Raw genomic sequence first — 18,238 nt, forward strand, 5'->3', positions numbered from 1 at the left:
GCCACTCGTTGTAACGGATGTTTTGAGACGAAAAGGGATGAATCAATCTGGAGCGTCCCTGTAATGCCTATGACGGATTGAACCTGGTCTATGTCTTGTTCAGTGGATTATAATATATGTTTAGCAAAGGGTGATTGCTAGGACCTCAGTTGATATAGATATAGAAGTTGTTGGTAGCCTGGTAGGGGGATATCAACACAATACACACTTTTCACAATTCGTCCAATGGTATAGATCTGGTGAACGATAACACAGAAATAGATAGAAAAAGAATAAAATACACATTTTACCTACAGGAGGTAGAGATTGCCACGAAGCCGGCAAGTGACCAGCGGTGGAACCAACCGGCCATATCCTAATCCGCCCAGTCTGGACCCAAGTTTTCTCGGGCTCACATGAGCCCTCATGACTTCCCCATGCAGTCCATCCCTTCCACTGCCTCCCAGAACCATTATTTAAGACCTCTTCTCTGGCTCGTTCTTCTCTCTCATCATCATCAATTGATTCCTTCCGTCTTCCACCCTCCTCCCAGTCCATCCTCCAGAGCCCAGAGTTCAGAGCTACCAAACTATACCCTGTGCCATCTCACCCCATCCGTCGTCTACATTATAGTCTGTGATACTCTTTGCCCTTCATCATGTCCGTCTCCATCGAAACCAACGACGTCTCCCCCGCCCCCGTCAGCCAGGTCGACCCCTGTCTCGGCTCCAAGTCCAGAATGCCCGAGTTCAGTCTGGCGGGCAAGGTGGTCTGCGTCTCTGGCGGCGCGCGTGGTCTGGGCCTGACCCAGGCTGAAGCCCTCTTGGAAGCCGGTGCCAAAGTCTACGCGCTCGATCGTCTGGAAGAACCCGTAAGTAGTCCGCGCACCGCATATGTGTTGCCTTTCTGACAGTAAATGGTACAGGCCCCCGAATTCTACGAAATCCAGAAGCGTGCCACAGAGGAACTGGGCACGGTGCTGCAATACCGTCGCATCGATGTCCGTGACACGGAACTCCTTAACAGCACTATCGAATCCATTGCCACGGCCGAAGGCCGCATGGATGGACTGGTCGCCGCCGCCGGTATCCAGCAAGAAACCCCGGCCCTCGAGTACACGGCCAAGGATGCAAACACTATGTTCGAAGTCAACGTGACTGGAGTGTTTATGACCGCCCAGGCGGTCGCCAAGCAAATGATTCGGTTTGGAAACGGCGGTAGCATCGCACTAATTGCTAGCATGAGTGGCACCATCGCCAATCGGGTACGTTCCCCGCATCCATCCCTGGATGATTGCGAGCCCAGAGGATCGGCTACTTCCCCGCTTTTTCATTGTCTTTTGTCATATCCTTGTCATCTCAAGTCGCTTTCAACATACTGACTTCATACTAGGGTCTCATCTGTCCCGCCTACAACGCTAGCAAGGCCGCCGTGATCCAGCTCGCCCGCAACCTTGCCGCAGAGTGGGGTCCGTACAACATCCGGGTCAACACCATCTCGCCTGGTTACATTGTCACTGCCATGGTCGAGAAGCTGTTCGAGCAGTTCCCCGAGCGCCGCGACGAATGGCCCAAGCATAACATGCTGGGTCGTCTGTCCACGCCCAACGAGTACCGCGGCGCCGCCGTCTTCCTCCTCAGCGACGCCAGCAGCTTCATGACGGGCAGCGATCTCCGCATTGACGGTGGCCACGCCGCCTGGTAGACAGCCCGCCGGACCGTCACTTTCGTTCTTCTATTCTCTTGTCTTTTTCCCTTTTCGATGCATGGCGTTGGGGTAGCGAGTGTGGTTGATCCCGGTTACTGACCGGTTATGGTATCGGGTTACGAAGAGCGGGTTGGCTCTCTTGTCTGATTGATGTTTTTTCCGGTTTTCCTTGTTTTTAGCGTCCCGGGTATGTCGGCACCGGATTTGATGACTCGTTGCTGGTGGCGGATTTAGACCGTTTGTTTTCCCCTCACGGGACCTTCTGTATCTACTATGTACCTACCTACTATTTCCTAATCTAATGCTGTCACGGAGACCTGGCCAGTGTTGTTTACCGACTGCTGTAGACTACCGACTAAGGTTGCATTGCTGTTCCACTTAGTGTCCGATCTGACAGCCCCACCCCCGCATGACCCACACCCACATTCAGCCTAATCGATCATCGCAGTCACGTATTTCCTGGGAAGAAACGTTTCAACTCTGACAGGATCAGTGACAGTCCTATACATTGGTAAGTCACTCCCTTCCGAGAGAAATGTCCAGCCTGGCTGACGGTCTAGAGCGATGGCAATCATTCGATCCCGGGTTGCGCCTCCATGACATCAACAGTTGACGCGACCCAAACAACCCCTCCACCCGCCAGGGTTGGGGTAGAACCGGTCACAAGAACAATGGGCGTCATTGTTGGGCCCGTAGCGACTCGGACACGTTGGGAATATTAGACTTTCCTTACGTGGCCATTAGCTGACTCGGTCACTCTTGGCAGATATAGCCAGCCAGACCGGGATTACCAGAAACGATCTCGACCCTGACCTTGATCTCGTTTGGTGGATTTCGATACCGTCCGGCGATATAGATTGATCCGGGCATTGCCGTTTCGAGCACCAGACATGCTAGTATACCCCAAGGGATGGGAAATGGGATTGAATACGAAGGGGAGCACCAATTGGCGAGGATGGATGTCTAATCGACATAGGCAGGGGTCTTCTTCCTATGGATATGCCAACAGGTGTCTATATGATACTGCGTTGCAGACTCTGGCTTACTCGCGAATCTGGATGAGACGGGGCTCCTGCTTCTATACAAGACACAGGTGGAAATTCTATATCTTTAGAGTGGCTCTGGGATACTCGCTGGTGGGTTAGGGCTCCTTCCTCTACAGTATCTCCAAATACGAGCATATTAACACCGTTATCTCGGCTGGTTTGGTGTTGAAGCCTCGCACGGGTTTCTCTCGATCCGTATGGAAGGACTGGATGGAAAACATGCGCGTCGATATTGCAAAGGCTGAGTGCTAAGGCAACGCAGGATTGCTATAACGGCTTATTGCTGTTTATTTCTATCTATAGCACGGAGTTGTGCATTCTTAGTCTCCAAAAGACGTTTTTCCGATCTTGATGGATCCACGGATCAGGCTGCGTGGAAGAGTGCATCTTTTGCTTTCGTCATCTAATCTATCTAGGCTCCTCTTCGTCAGATGATGCTGGTGTCTGTGCCACACCCATCATGTTGTTAGATTGATCTCCTTCTGCTTCCCCATACTCCATATAATGTGATTGCCATCCAGTTGGTAAACAGACCACGCCGCAGAGATTTCTCCCAGAGGAAGCACTGCTCTTGTTCATAGGTTTTATGTCGTCGGGTCCTTTGCCGTACTGCTTTAGGCGTACCTAGTGCGATTTTCCCTTTGCCCCCAAGGCCGTCTTCCTCCCTGTTACCGCAGAAGATGCTGAGGCACCTAATGGGACGTAAGGTATAAGGGCTCAGCTTGACACAGAGCGTTGATCCGAGCTCATGTCACCTTTATTCTCCTCGGACTCACGATGGGTAGCACGTATTTTCCGAGGGGAATCTGGGGTGTAGGATATGTCTGGTTGGAACTTGCTCTATTGATAGCGTAAAGTCTCGTGCAAGATAAAGAAGTAAAAGACTCGTCGGAGAGTCCAATATAAAGAGAAGAGAGTAAAGAAAACATAAAAGAAAGAAAGATAGGCAATATTTAATATTTGCATAGTATAGTTTGTTGTACTTCGAGGCAGTCTTACTTTTCTTTTTGCCCTTCTGTTGTTAAGGAAACTAAATATAAGTTATTTCTATAGTTCTACCTATGTCGGTAGCTCTTTTATCTATTAGCAATATTGTAAAAGATCGTAGTCTAGTTCTCTTAATAGCTTTTGTTATCCGTATTCTCTATGCCCTAGTATATGTTTTCGGAACTAGATGTATATAAGCTCTCTACAAACACTATTAAGATACCAGGTATGTACTCAAATGCTCCCCTGTATACCGTAAGACTCTCCTGGCGCAAGTATATGAAGGAGGTATTCTATTACAATGGTCCAGCATTTCGAAAAGCGCCTGTCATCATGAGTGGACCCCCATCGGCCAAACAACATCAGTCGTAGTGTATATTTATCATGAGACCCTCACGTGGAAGGCGATGCGCTGGCATGCACCGTCCCAATGTAAATCCCATGTTAATCCCCAGACACACTAGATCACCTGTGGGGATGCGTGCTCGGCTCCCCTCGGAGCCCTACAGCATATAAGATTTCATAGGCTCGCCGTACCCTCCATGACTACCTCCACCCGAGAAAATCCCGAGAAGCACCGGCACCACTGGAATGGACATATCTACCTTTACACAGATGCAGAGAGTCATTTGATCTCGCGGCTTCGCCCGATTCAGCGATGCTCGGTAGACCGCACGAGGGCTGCGTCCCTTGCGACCCGATGGTTTGGACAACGCATCTCTCCGGCACTGATATCGAGTGAGATTGATGGGTGTCCATCTCGTGAGGTCAGTGTATGCGTCTCGCTTTTGGAGGGATGTATCAGGTCCGACTTGCTCGGGACTGCCTGAAAGGGCAGATGGGGGTTGTATTCCGGGTCGTGCGTCTGTTTGTCGGGCGTTGGATAAGGAAACTTGTTCCGTGTCTCGCACAAAAAAATCTGACTTAAGGATGCTCTTGCATAAAGAATCAGTCCGACGGATCAATGGATGTTAACTCCAATAGGGCTTCCGAAAATGTCACCCGAAAGCCAGCGGATGATGATTGAGAAGTTTGTTGTTCGTTATTGATAGGCTTGACCCATTCACTAAGGTAATCAATGGTCACAAGAAAGATGTACAATGCTATCGGAGGATGAATTACGGGGTACTTGTTTCCGTATTGGTTTATGCTGGCCACAAAACTGGACTTGTTGCGACATCAACTTAGTGGCAGTCATATTCTGCCAGATCCATCTTCCGCTGTGTTTTGTCTATGAGCTGGCTGCAGTGAGATGCAATTATACACTAATAAAGTACAAGTCTCTTGGAGTGCAGAAGCATTAATGATAAAAGCCTATTCCTGTTCCTGATACTCAGCGTGACAAGCCCACAACACAACTATGGGTACCGTACTCCCGCGACTTGTCAATCCATTCGCAGGTGTTGTGAATCGAGGCTCGATCTGGTAGACAATAGAGCTTCGTATACGGAATATATTCCGGATTAGATCAGATTGATTGGGAAGCAATCGCATTGTTTGTCTTGTATATAAACCCTCAAGTTCCTCAAAAATAAAGTGCGCTAAGGTACATGTATATATCCATTATACAACCCACCTCTTTAAGGACAACTAGGTATACACAACGCCAGCATACTTATGCTTCTCGTAGCGTCGTATTGATACGATAAATATAATACAGGCTGCACACGCAGCAAAAACTCCAACAATCAGATACCCCATCAACACCCATCACGCCACCTCCGAAACAACCCCTTTCCCCCCCAACCGCTCCAACACCCCCTTCTTCAACCGCAACATCCGCTCAATCTCATCGCCCGGTAGACCCTGGCGGTCGCGCATGGTCAAGGCCTGCCGCAGCGTAAACGCATCGACATACTCTCGCCCGGCAAAGTTCGGCCGGCCCACCATTTCCGCCTCCTGCTCCGCGGCTTTCGCAACCCGCTGGCGAGCCGTAAACACCAGCAAGGCCGGGTTTGATGCCGACGGGAAGACGGTCTGCACAGATTCGCCCTGCGGCGGTCCGGACGGGTGTTGCTGCGTGAAGGTGCTGGAGTGTGAGAGGGTGGGCGTGGGCGTAACGGGTCCAATCTTTCGGAGCGAAGCTGCGAAGTCGGGGTCGCGGCCATCGAGTTCGATGCCTGTGCCATTGCGTGTGGTTAGCTTTTTGTCGTTTGTGGTCGCGGTTGGATGGTCCGGGTTGAACGATGCTTCTACCACCACCACTACCGCATACTGGACTAAGTAACGCAGGAATTGCACGAACCAGCTGATTTTACTGTTGACGGCTGTTCCTTAGAGTGATATGTCGGTCCGCGAGGCGCGGACTCTGGTGCTTGACGAGGCTTCGGCGGCGCCGCGGGAGAAGGCCTGGGAGGTGGCGTCGCGGTGGGCTGCTTCGGATATTGACGTCGAGAGGCGGCTTGCGCGGCAGAGCGCACCGGTTTCGAAGACGATGACCCCATGGTGTCTGTTAGGGCTTGAATCTGGAGGTTGTAGTTCAATCACGGTTATTCACAGTGAAAGCCTTCCGCGAAAGGCGCGCGGGCAAACTAGCCAAATCGGGCAGCGCCGCAGCCGCGCGGGTGACGTCAGGAGCTTGGAACTATATCTACAGAGTACGCCGTACATGTTATTGAAGCTCTACTAGGGGGAAGATTATTTGTGATGGGTCAGACATAGATATCTAGAATGATCTCCAATCATACACTTGAGAGCTAATTGAACCGCTGTCAGAAAAGCGTGGCAGCCATAAGGGTCGCGTCGGAAAAGATACAGAGCTCGAACCAGCTGGTAAACCCGTACCAGCCTAGTTTACCGGAGGCCCGCAAGACGTCTGCCTTGCACCTCGCCCAATGCGCGACTGCCACTGATGAACGCGACCGTGCCGACCACAGCAACCGCCGGGAGGATTTGGAACAGCGTCCACGAGGTGTAGTAGAGGAAGAAGATCCCTTCGATCGAGAAGAGAGAGCCGAGGAAAACGGCGTGAGGAATGGGAGACGACTTGAAAGCAGTCGGGAGATGGCTGACATTGCCGCCGAGGAAGAGCCACTAAGACAAGTTAGCGCAGAGTCAGTGGCTACGAAATACGGGACTCACCACTACAGCCAGGAGAGGCAGAGTAGCTAGGACCATTCCGACAAACGCCAGTGTAATCACAATGGGAGGGCTCCGAGGGTCGTCTTTGAAGATATGGTGGATCTCCGGGAGCTTGCCGTACTTTGCGCTCTCCGCCGACGGGACCGGCACGTTTGCGTCGCGAGCCACCGTAAGCTGGAACGCAGCCTCATTGTATGCTTTCGAGTTTCCAAAGGAACCAATCAAGAATCGAGCATCTAGGGGCTCCGACGCGGAAAGGAATTGGACAGGGAGATCTTTTTGGGTCTAGCATGGCAGGTCAGAGCCGTCCAAACAATAGCTGGCCGTATCCAGTCGAGCTTACCAATTCCACTCGTGCCTTGCCATTGTCCTTGACGCTGAACGGGTACGAAATATCGAGGCCGGTCTGCGGGTCCTGAAGGAAGAGGAAGACTTGATGCGCGCGTTTGGCGGTGCTGCCGTCTTGCGATGTGAGGGTGATCTTGAGGGTGTCGGTGTCTCCGAGAGCGATGGGTTTCGAGAGGCCCTTGTTATCGGGAATTCTACCAATTGGTGTCAAATTAGATGGACTTGTCTTGAGAGAGTATCAACGATAAAGCACAAGCTGTACATACTTTTCTTTAAGTCCAGCGCCAACTCCGGAACCTTTGGAGTGAACTGACACGGTGGCATCAGTGAAACCCCAAGCGGATGCTGCGGCGGTCGGAAGCGCAGTTGACGCCAGCAGACCAAGTGACAGAAGAGACGACCAGAGCTGCATTGTGACCGACCGACCGATGACAAGAAGAGAACAGCTGGGAATGAGGGGAGAAAGAGGAACGCGCTGGAGAGGTGTCCAGATGAAAGGCGGAAGCTGCGCTAAGATAAGCGCCCGCGGCTTTGGGGCAAGCAACGGTCCAGTGACCTTGCACCCGCCTTTGCAAGCCCTAATTTCCCGGCCGGCATCGTCGTCAGTCGACGGTCAAACAATTCTTCTTCGCTCGTCAACGGCTTTTCTGGCTTTGCTACAACGCTACGGTGTCTCCGAATATACTCAAACGGCTCGCCAGTCGCTGCTCCATCGCTCCATCATGTCCGATATCGCATCCATCTAGATTTCGAGGCGTTGCGCCGCTATATCTTTGCCCTGCGTTCCGACTCCTTCGCCTCTGGTGCCCCGACGGTCACGCTGTAGTTGCGACTACTATTTGTCTTGGGGCAATTCTGATTGCTATATACAACATTTCTGGGTGTTGAATGGTACGTCTGCATTTCCCGGGTTGTAAACGTCGTGGGTTTGTGGCTGTTGTGGCCGTTTCTCATCGCAAGGAGTGTCCGTTCCTGGTTTCCGAAGCAGCCCGTGCCGTTCAACCAAGCTAACAACCATGCCTGCTCCAGTCCACAAGATATACCCAATATCTGTTCTCCTACCTGTGGCTCCGACTTCAGCGACGGCATTTGTCAAGAAAACCGCTAGTTCCTGTCACGACCGTGTCGCAACCCGGTACCTCGGACGAAGCGCCGATGAATCCTGTATACTAGGAAACCCGCGGGGAAGAAAGAGATATCATTGAGAATACTCCTAACGTCAGCAGTCGGGATTGGACAAAAGTAAGTCTGGACTGGTCAGCTTGTGGTGACGTAGAATGTCCCTCATGAAGAGGCGAGAATGCTAACGATCAGTCCATAGTGATGGGCAGAACTTCTCTTGCTCATGAGATGAAGGGTTCTCCTGCTCCCTCCACCAGAGGCTCGACTCCTGTAAGTGTCTCCTATTTTGTATTTCTATTGCTGTTTTATTGTCCTGGTGCTCCGCATGCGTACTATGTTGTCCAATTCCTATGGTTACCCCCCGCTCCGCAGCTTTCCCCGCTACCCTTCTACATCTCTCACCTAAATCTTCCGTCTAACATTTATCGCAGTCCACCACTCGGCGCAGCTCTTCTCGTGCTTCTCGCAAAGCCACTCAAGAGCCAGATTCGGCCTCCTTCCAGCAATCTCGCACTGCTTACTCTCTTCCCTCCACTCCCATTACTTCCTCTTTCGAGGACGCCGCATCAGGCAAGTTGCGCAGCAGGCGACGCTCTCTCAGTTACAGCGAGAAACCATCGGACCCAAACGCGCGTACTGGGACCTCAGGTTTGAGGCACGCCGCCGACTTGTCGGATGTGCCGAGCAGTGTGTCAAAGAAGCGTCGTAGTCGTACGCGAGATACCGCCAACGGGGACGCTGCCTCGACCACGGCTTCTGATATCTCCCGAGCTCCCACTCCGACTTCTTCTGCTGCAATATCTAATGGTCAGCCGGAGCAGCCTCGATCGACTATTGTTCGACTAAAGCACCGTGGGGCTGCAGCCTCACAGACTGGACGGACGGACTCAGCTCAAAGCGGGCTTAAATCCAAAGAACCATCACCCGCCCGATCCTCTGCATCCACGAGGCGCAGGCCTCGACAGTCTATGCCGGAGAACATCAACGGTACTCGATCGGGCACGTCTACTCCTCGGTCCGCCACCCCTCAATCCTCGCGCAAAGATTGGGACCAATGGCCGTTTCTCAACAGGCCATGGATCCCTCAACCACACCGCACCCCAAACCTCCACCGGCCGCTGCCACTTCTTCTGTCTCTAGAATGGCAAAGAATAATGCTCTGGAGCGTGTGAACTTAGCCACACCCGCCGAAAAGACTAGCCGGTCCAGCCCGAATAATAGGTCGTCGACTAGAACTCGCCGCCGTAATCGCCAGTCTACCACTACCGCTACACCTGCCTTGTCAGACAAGGGCAAAGAGGCCTCGCAGACCGCAATCGTCTCTGACGGCGCTGACAGCCACAAAGCTGGGTCTGCAAGCAAGGGCTCCACCGACACCGAATCGACAAAGAAACCTCGAAAGAGTAATATGGTCACTCTTACCTTGAGCCGCAAGGCGCTGGAATCCGTCCTGTCCAAACCCAAACCTATGGAGCAAGTTTCCTACAGCCCCGAGATCGCCGACAGTGTCGAGGCGACTCCAGTCCATCTCTATGACAACAGCTTCCACTTCGATTATGACACCGAAATGTACCGCAACAACTACGGGTTAGACGGGCAAATGGACCCTCCTGCCTCTCCCACTAGCTTTTCTACGACCACCTCGGCGGCGGCGCGCACCTCGGGCCGGACCCGGAAGCCCACCATCAGAGCTTTGGAATCTTTTGAGTCTGAGAAGAAATTCCGGCGCAACCGCACTCGCACTCCCAGGCCTTCCGGTGAGGGCACTCAGTCACAAAGCAGCAACAGAGCGAAATCTACCCAGCTGTCCGATACGGCGTCAGGCCAACCCACTCCCGCGCCATCTAGCCAGCAACTAGATGTGATTGATCTCGCTCGAAGACTGATTGAGATGGCGTCTACTGCCGTTCAGACCGACTCCCCACCAAACAAGAAAGCCAAAACTTGGCTCAAAGAGCTGCGAGAGAAATACAGGCGTGAGAAAGAAAGAGGAGAGCCAACTTCAGTTGCTGGGGACGCAGGAAAGGCGGGAGGAGAAAGTATGCCATCACCTCCTAACCATCCATCTACTGTTGGTAACGCTTCGAGTTCGTGGACTGACAAGGATGGTTGGACGCACGCAGGCCAATTCAATGAATTTGGGGAAGAACTCCTCGGCATACCTGTAGGCTATACCTGGGTCAGACCAAACAACACCTACGGAGATGATGCGCTGCCTCAGCCGCCTATCCGGCTCAAGTCCTGCGAGCAGATCGAAAAGGACAAGATCTATGGCTTCCCGCCTCGCATTGGTGAGCGCAACTTGCCGCGTGATATGGATAGTCCTTTTTTCGTGGAGGACGTTGACGAGGAAAAGGCTAAGATCAAAGCTCGCGAGGAAGCCCGGAAGAGGGGCATTGCCACGAACCGGTCTATGTCGGTGGGTGATATTGAGGCTTTGATCGCCCAGCACGATTCTCCAGCGTCCCCACAGGCCTCCAACATGCGTTCGGAGGCTAAACACCGGAAAGATGCGAAACCAAAGGAGTCTCGCAAGCGTCGACGACGCACTGATCCGGTCATTGAAGAGAATCTGAATGGGTCCGTTCCGGAGACCCCGGACGACAGTCGACCAAAAAGACGCCGCAAGACCGTTACAGGACCGACTGCACCGAGTCCTGCGCCTCAACCCACCCCTGCATCCAAGCTTAACCCCACGCCGCGTTCTCAAAAAAGGGTTAAGGATGGGAAACAGAGTAAAACTGGGTCCGAGGCGGTGGGGGAAAAGACTGCCGCCGAACCTCCCAAGACAAAGGAAAGGAAGCCTGCATCCCAGCTCAAAATCAAGGAGCGCAAAACTGTGGCGGAGACCCCAAAGACAAAACCAAGCAAAGACATGTCCGGCAGTACGAAAGTAAAAGTACCCAAGAACGCGCCTGTACCTCCGTCGGAGCACAAAACCGGCGGCAGTGCTGCAAACGACGCTGAGGCCCCGAAAAAGCGTCGGCGGCGGCGTAACAAGCCCCTCGTCAAACTTAGGATCCTCCCTCCGAAGAAGGAGGAGCAGAACGACGCAAACAAGGCGGGGGAACATGCCAAAGAATCGAAGAAGCGCCCACATTCTGAGGTTGAAAGTGGCGGCACGGAAGAAAGGGCCCGGAAGAGCCCCAAGCTCGATGAGCCGAAACCATGGCCTCAGAAGATCAAAATCAAGAGGCGCTCGCCTGAAACGAACAAGCCGAAGCCGGATGAAGGCAAACCCAACGGGGCGCCATCTACACCCGAGACCCCATCGGCGATTCGCGAAAACCCGTCTGCCGGTGAATCTCATCAGAACGAAACGCCCAGCGGTCGTCCTCGTCGGGCTGCAGCGGCCGCCATGATGGCCGGGTCTAAACAGAGCGCGGAAGAGCGAGCCCGCAAAGCCCGACGCCGCAGCCGGAAATCCACGGGGAAGGAAGTCAATGGTCCTGACCCGAGGACGCCCGTGTCCACCAGAGATGAATAGCTATCATCATTCTCACGGACTTGGAGTGACTCTTCAATGGACAACTGCATCCTTCAATCAAATGATGAACATTTACTTTCACGCGTTCGACCTAGGGCAGCGGAGTTATGGCCGGTTACGGTAAAAGCATAGCATATTTTCGAGATGGGTCGTGACCAGTCGCTGGCGTTGTCGTTTTCTTGACATTTTCGTTCCATTCTATCTCGACTTCATCTTCGTGTATTATCTTTCTTCATCTTTTGTGGGCACTGGCCTGGTAGGGCTGGGGGCGGAGCTGAGCTGGATTGATATAGAGGGGGTCAAAAGGTGTATATTTATTTTGTATAATTGGGCCATTCACTGTTTCTCTTCTGCATCCGGCTTTGCATAGTCTATGTACACCACGAATATATTATGGTAGCTCCATTATGCACTCCAAGTATATCCCGTCTGTACTTTGTAGCGTAGGGATGAAAAAGTCACATGACGCCAAGAAACCCCCATGCAAAAGCCATACAACCAACTACATCCAACAATCCAAATTCCTTTCCGGCTTTCATCTTCCACAACGATCCCATTCAAGATAGATTCCATGGCGTCCCCAAGAGACAACAAACCACGGGTGGTCATGAACCCGCAGGTGCACCGACGACCGGCGCCGGGTCCCATCCAGGCTCCGCGCGACATCCGCCAGACGAAGGAATACAAAGTCGCGGCGCGGCGGTATGTCTCGTGCTGACTGACTGACTGGCTTGAATGAGACGCTGAACTGACGGGTGTAGATGGATCTCGACGATTGTGGCTTTGCCGGTGTTCATGTATACGTCTTGGGTGCTGTATGAGCGGAGTGCGTATCGCCATTCATTCTTCTGATGTATATTGTGCTAACGGGTCTAGCGTATGGGAATAAGAGCCAGAAGCGGCTGGTGACGCCGCCGAGTGCAAGGGAAGAGGATGATGGGAAGTGATTTGTCTCTGTCTCTTGTTCTATCTGTACATTACACACTGCATCGGCGTCAATTCATTTTCTTGTTGGTATTCAAGCTAGTGATACACGCATGGAGCTACATAGGAATACTCATCCGCCAGGCTACGCAGCAAACGGCGGGACAAAACACATTCCCAGGATGATCGAGCTCATCGACCGGTTGTCCTCGACGTGTCCGACGAACCCGACGTAGCCGCGCACCGTGCCTGTCTCCTGCGCAGCTGGGTCTGCGACCTCGTGGAACACCACCGCGCTGTCGGCCACCTGCGTCTCATCGATAGTGTGTTCGATGTATGACGGGACACGGCTGGTTCCATCGTCGGATAGGACATAGCTGTAATTAGTTAATGTTGGGAGATTGTCGTCTGCGGTCAACGCTAGGTCCTCGTCGTGGCTCAAGTCTTCGTCTCTACCGCCTGCAGGCTCACCCGACGAGGACATTGACCTGGACATCCCTGAAGCTACTTCCGGCACGGCCCTCATCTCATCGTCGGCCCAGTCCTCTTCGTGCGCGTCTTCATCACCAGGCTGCGATCTTGTGCCTTTCGACCCAGGCGATGACGCATTCGTCCCCTCGAGCCCATAATCCTCACCTCCATCCCCATCTCCATCTTCATTCTCCTCCTCCTCTTCCTCCTCATCATCATCGTCCCCGTCATCAGTGGTGCTAGTCGCGTCCCCTCTCTCACTCCCCGCTATCCCCTCATCCTCAGGCTGTCCACCGGCCCGAACCCCAGTAACAACAAGCACCTTATCCTCGCTCTCGACGCCCCTCAAAACCACAGCCCTCATCTCATACCAATACCGCCAACAATCCCGCCCCTGCGCCATCCACAACACACCCCGCCCTAGCCTCAGCTCCACCCGATCCGTCGTGCATCCGGCCATCTGCCACGCCAGCCCGAAGGTGGTTCGCATGTACCGCGCGAAGAGCAGCGGGCGCCGCGCGGCCTGCGCTGGGAAGTCGAACGCAAAGATCACAGGGTATGTGTGTGCGAGCGTGGCGAGCCGGGTCGAGAGGGATGTGCATGGTTCGCTGCTGTTCATGATGCTCGCGTCGGTGATCAGGATCCCTGCGATAGTGGGCGGTTTGTCGGTGTGCGTGGCGAGGTGGGTGTCTAGTATGGGGAGGTCGGCGGCGTGGACGAGTTGCGCGTCGCGCTGGAGCTTGAGGAGGGTGCGGCGGAAGCGGGACCAGAAGGTTTGGCCGTGGGGGCAGATAAGGAGGAGGATTGGTTTGGGGGTGGTGGTGGAGGTGCTGTGTTCGGGCGAGTCTGTTGTTTCTTCGGATGCGTTTGCGCCTGCGTCTGTATCTGCGTCTGAGTCCATGGTGAGAAGGATGTATAAAAGAGACAGTTGTGTGGGTTGGTGGGGGGAATAATTGAAGGAGAAGTGGATTGAGGACAAATATGGAGTAGGTAGAGTAACAGAAGGTACTTCAGGACTCGAAGCTAACTACAGCATGTACATCAGAAACACTCAGCCCAGTTCCCTCCTGCCCGCGCAAAGCTCAGTCCTTCCACAAAGTCGTCCCGCTTACACCTGCCCAGATTATCCACCGCGCAGCCGTGCAGCGGCATGACACGGTCGTTGACCAGCACGCGCACCAGCGGCTGCTTCTCCGCGCGACACTGCATCATCTCGATGTAGGCGCGGGCGGCAAACGGCACCGTCCAGGCGGCCGCGTACCCGTCCGTCTGAGTGGTATCCTCCACAGTGGTCTGCGACAGCGCCTTGGTGCCGTTGTACAGGCCCAGCGCCCAGAAGATCGACACCAGGTTGCTGTCGTGCGAAAAGTCCGCGTAGAGGGTGGCGTTTAGCGGGAAAGTGGCCGGGTTGGCGTCGAGGGTGTTGTTGACGCAGGTGTGGTCGTGGACGGGGGAGTGCGTCAGCCGCGCGATCAGCTCGTTCGCCCAGCCAACCCCCTGCACGGGGCCCAGCGGATTGCCGCCGCCGTAGCCGTAGTACTTGTCCAGCGAGAGCAGGTAGTTGTACTGCGTCCACTCGGCGGCGGTGAAGAGGTCGCAGAACGGCGACAGCGTGTGCGCGTCGTCGGTCAGGCTGACCGTCTCGAAGGGACACATGGCCATCAGATTGATCACGTCGTCGGCGGACAGCTGCACGCCGGGCAGATCGGCCTCCAGACGCTTGGCGATCGCCGGCGCGAACACGGCGGTGAAGTTATCTGCCGCGGCGTCGCCGACGGTGCTGTCCTCGAAGGCGGTGCAGATGCTGTGCTCGAGCGTGTTGTTGTAGGCGGTGCCTTCGGGAATGACTACGTCCACGCGCGGCGACGGCTGGTGTGGGTTGGCGCGAGGATCACCTTGTCGGGCGTTTTGGAAGCCCTCGACGAACTTCTCGGCTGATTCGTGGACGCGGGAGGAATCCGCGGCCCGGATGAAGGGGTTGATGTGCCGGGTGAGGGTGTCGTAGCGACGGTAGAACTGGGCGCCCATGTCTTGCAGTTGGTTCCGCCCGAAGGGCGTCAGGTCCTCGGAGCCCATGGAGTAATTGTACGACTTCAGGAAGGCGTATTTGCCCGGGAACGTGGTGGCATTCTTCTGGATGGCGGCAATAGTCGCGGCATACGCCTTTGTCTTGCTATCGGTTGGAGACCGCGCTCCATGTCGGGCCAGCGCCTGCACGAAGGTGATTTGGCAGTCATCCGGGACGTCCAGAGGAAACGGAGATTCATCCTGGAGAGAGAAATAGGGCGCGTAGAGACCCCATTTATGGGAGAGCTCAGGGAAGCATTGATACCCGTGGTCGACTGAGTTGCAGTCGCTGTGATTTCCACGGGGGCCCAGCGCAGTGCCCGATGTGCTGTGCTGTTTGTCAGTACCAGGCGAGTTGAACCTAGAGCGGTACACATACCTCCCGAACAGAGTCGCGATGGATAATAGAACGACGAAAACCCCCATGGTAGCCATAATAGACAGTATATTCTTCCGACGAAGTAGAGGACCACATAGCGGATGTGGTCCCCGACCTGGGATGTCCTCATATAAGCCCTTCATGTGTCCAAACTCCCGAACTCCGGAATGAAGCAAGGGGCATTGATCGAATCAGTACTCCACCATGTCTGTTAGATCGGTCAGAAATAGCGATCGTCGAGAGCTTAGCGGGGAGGTTGCATCAGATAACTCACTAGTTAGATGGTGAGGGTAAAGAGTCGACATGGATAGAATCCCTCAGCATCTTGAGAGAGCAAGGGGTTGGCGACACCACGTGCGCATTCGCGAGTGGTGGTTGGTGCCCGAGTGCCCTACATCCCTACAGAGTACAACCTTTCCCATACACCTAGTACTCCGTATGGATATTGTTCTCAGACGTGAATAGTCTGCGCCATAGACATGGTCAAACAGCCGTCGGAAATATTGTACCCACGTGGGTAGTCAAAGGCCGATCTCCGATATCCGATATCGCAACGTCCGTCCATAAGGTACCTGCGCGATGATGTGGCATCTATTCTACTCCGTACATGGAAGGCTTCGGCGCATCCTCGGAAAAACCAACAAGTAGGACCTCGTAGATGGAAAGCTCACGCCGTGTTGTAAAAGGTATCTCCGTCTAAAGCAGGGCAAATCAATACAAGTTCACAAGTTTCAACGCGAGAACACCCAACAACGCATGCCAACCGCAATAGGCGCTCCTCCGCTCAATCTCAAACAGTCAGTCAGGCAATCTCCATGCAACGCAGACAATGTGCCACCCAGGATGCGCAAGAAAAGACACAGCTGTAGCCAACGAACGAACGCAGTGGGGGGATATGTGCACAAATCAACAGCAAAGCAACAAATCAAAGCAGAAAGCGACCAATGTCCACCCAGTCAAATACACCCAAAATCCATGCTGATTACACAAATTGCTTGCAGACGGTGTCCTCCGAAGATGCAGGGAATCCGCGCCGCTGGCGGGAATGCAAAGACTTTTTATGAGTTTCCAGAACTTCACAAGAAAAAGAATCGTTTGTTCGGTTGTTGAACTGAAAAAAGATTAATGAATGACGGTACTGCGAGGGTATCCGTCCGTATGTATAAGCCAGCTTCAGTCGCACGCCCACGTCAAGACCGAGGCCACGGGCCAGGAAACTGCGGCAAAGTCCGCATCGACTCGTCCCCACGCTCCGTATGAGCCTGCGTCGTCGTCGCATATGACGACGGAGCAGACGACCACGTCCCCGGTGGTCTCGTCGGCGGAAGCGGCGGGCCTGTCGGCGCATCGACCGACCACCCAGCCGACTCGCGGTCCTTCTCCAGCGGCGATCGGAACGCCTGGTCAGACCGCCGGGGTGACGCCGGCCGGGCGGGCAGCTGGCTGGCCGGGACCAGGCGGGCGACATGCTCGCGGTAGAAGTCTCGCTCGGCGCGGTAAAAGTCGCGCTCTTGCAGCAACGCCTGGATCTCCTGCGACTGCCGTTGCAGGGCGTCGGACTGTTTCCGGATCTCGTCCTGCTGGGCCGTGATCTTCTGCTCCATCTGCATCTCATTTCGCTTCCGGTTGCGGAATCGCCGCGACGCATCGCTGTTGGCCTTGCGCTTCTCCGCCTGACTGGACGACCCCGACTTCAGGTCCAGAATACACGGGATCATCCCCGGCAGCGGCGGGTTCTCGGGCTGGGACGGGGCCCCGATCAAGGGCGTCTCTTCCCTTGTCGGTCTACCTCCCGCAGTCCCTGAAGGTAGGCGGGTCGCTGGGTCCATGGTGCCAAACGGCGGAGGCGGGTAGCCGGGGCCTGGCGGGGGCGCGGGGGCGCCAGAGATGGCCGGCGAGGACCGCCCAAACTGGCTGTATGTGGAGACCGGCGTCGACGGGCTAGTTTCCTGGGAACTGGGGTTCGGCGTGGGATTCGCACTCGTTCGATGGCTGTGGAATGTCGGCGTGGACTGAATCGAGAGCGGCATGGACTGCGGGTGTCCTGAGACCGGTACTGGAGCCACGGACGCTGCATCCGTCGTCAAAGGCGATGTCGGGGATCCTGCATACAGACCAGGCCGTGCTTCCTGAGCCAGAGGCGACTGGGATGCGCTGGATTTTCTGGGGTACGGGGCGCCCGGTCCCACGAAACGGGTCGATGGCGAGGCAGGATGGATGATCTGGCCGCCTCTCATGCCCGGAGAGGCCGACAGTCGGCGAGGATGGAGAGCTGGCGATGGCAGACGCACGGCGGGAGATTGGTGAGGAGACAGCGCCGCGTTTCCCTCACGACCGGGAACGGCCGTGTCGGTCACCAGCGCGGTCGTCTTGGCCGGGGGATTCAAGATGGAATGGACTTGGATGGAACGCAGCTGGGTGGGCCTCAGCGGTGGTTCCACGGGGGCCGAGGGGTGCCAGGACAGCGGTCGTGGACGCAGCGACTCGGGAGCCTCCGAGGACGAGTCCTCCTCGAGTGGTCTCTTCTTCTCGCGAGAAGCACGAGACCCTGGTCGTAGAGCATCGTCCGACAAAGGAGCTGAGCTGGGGGAAGGCTGCGACATATGCTCCAGATTCCTTTCGTCGGCGGGCGAGAGGGAT

The 18,238-nt window shown here is 54.8% G+C and overlaps 6 protein-coding genes across 6 annotated transcripts; 2 read left to right on the plus strand and 4 right to left on the minus strand.

The window, feature by feature from the left end:
- Positions 1 to 637: 637 nt before the first annotated feature.
- On the plus strand, positions 638 to 1,683 carry ATEG_05329 (putative short chain dehydrogenase; the record flags this gene model as incomplete). The annotated part of the gene is made up of 3 exons (XM_001214507.1): positions 638 to 850; positions 905 to 1,243; positions 1,372 to 1,683. 3 exons carry the CDS (start codon positions 638 to 640, stop codon positions 1,681 to 1,683), a joined length of 864 nt encoding a protein of 287 aa, XP_001214507.1.
- Positions 1,684 to 5,429: 3,746 nt separating this feature from the next.
- Positions 5,430 to 6,163, minus strand: ATEG_05330 (uncharacterized protein; the record flags this gene model as incomplete). Its single annotated transcript, XM_001214508.1, has 2 exons — positions 5,430 to 5,839; positions 5,965 to 6,163. 2 exons carry the CDS (start codon positions 6,161 to 6,163, stop codon positions 5,430 to 5,432), a joined length of 609 nt encoding a protein of 202 aa, XP_001214508.1.
- Positions 6,164 to 6,773: 610 nt separating this feature from the next.
- Positions 6,774 to 7,560, minus strand: ATEG_05331 (putative oligosaccharyltransferase subunit ribophorin II; the record flags this gene model as incomplete). Its single annotated transcript, XM_001214509.1, has 3 exons — positions 6,774 to 7,085; positions 7,144 to 7,342; positions 7,415 to 7,560. The coding sequence occupies 3 exons, from the start codon at positions 7,558 to 7,560 to the stop codon at positions 6,774 to 6,776; spliced, it is 657 nt and encodes a 218-aa protein (XP_001214509.1).
- A 604-nt stretch (positions 7,561 to 8,164) lies between these two features.
- On the plus strand, positions 8,165 to 11,757 carry ATEG_05332 (putative GPI-anchored cell surface glycoprotein; the record flags this gene model as incomplete). Its single annotated transcript, XM_001214510.1, has 4 exons — positions 8,165 to 8,312; positions 8,470 to 8,540; positions 8,702 to 9,436; positions 9,466 to 11,757. 4 exons carry the CDS (start codon positions 8,165 to 8,167, stop codon positions 11,755 to 11,757), a joined length of 3,246 nt encoding a protein of 1,081 aa, XP_001214510.1.
- A 2,436-nt stretch (positions 11,758 to 14,193) lies between these two features.
- On the minus strand, positions 14,194 to 15,645 carry ATEG_05333 (histidine phosphatase family protein; the record flags this gene model as incomplete). The annotated part of the gene is made up of 2 exons (XM_001214511.1): positions 14,194 to 15,547; positions 15,599 to 15,645. 2 exons carry the CDS (start codon positions 15,643 to 15,645, stop codon positions 14,194 to 14,196), a joined length of 1,401 nt encoding a protein of 466 aa, XP_001214511.1.
- A 1,143-nt stretch (positions 15,646 to 16,788) lies between these two features.
- On the minus strand, positions 16,789 to 18,201 carry ATEG_05334 (uncharacterized protein; the record flags this gene model as incomplete). Its single annotated transcript, XM_001214512.1, has 1 exon — positions 16,789 to 18,201. One exon carries the CDS (start codon positions 18,199 to 18,201, stop codon positions 16,789 to 16,791), a length of 1,413 nt encoding a protein of 470 aa, XP_001214512.1.
- Between the last annotated feature and the right edge of the window lie 37 nt (positions 18,202 to 18,238).

Source organism: Aspergillus terreus, genomic scaffold, assembly GCF_000149615.1.
Source record: "Aspergillus terreus NIH2624 scaffold_7 genomic scaffold, whole genome shotgun sequence".
NCBI lineage: Eukaryota > Fungi > Ascomycota > Eurotiomycetes > Eurotiales > Aspergillaceae > Aspergillus > Aspergillus terreus.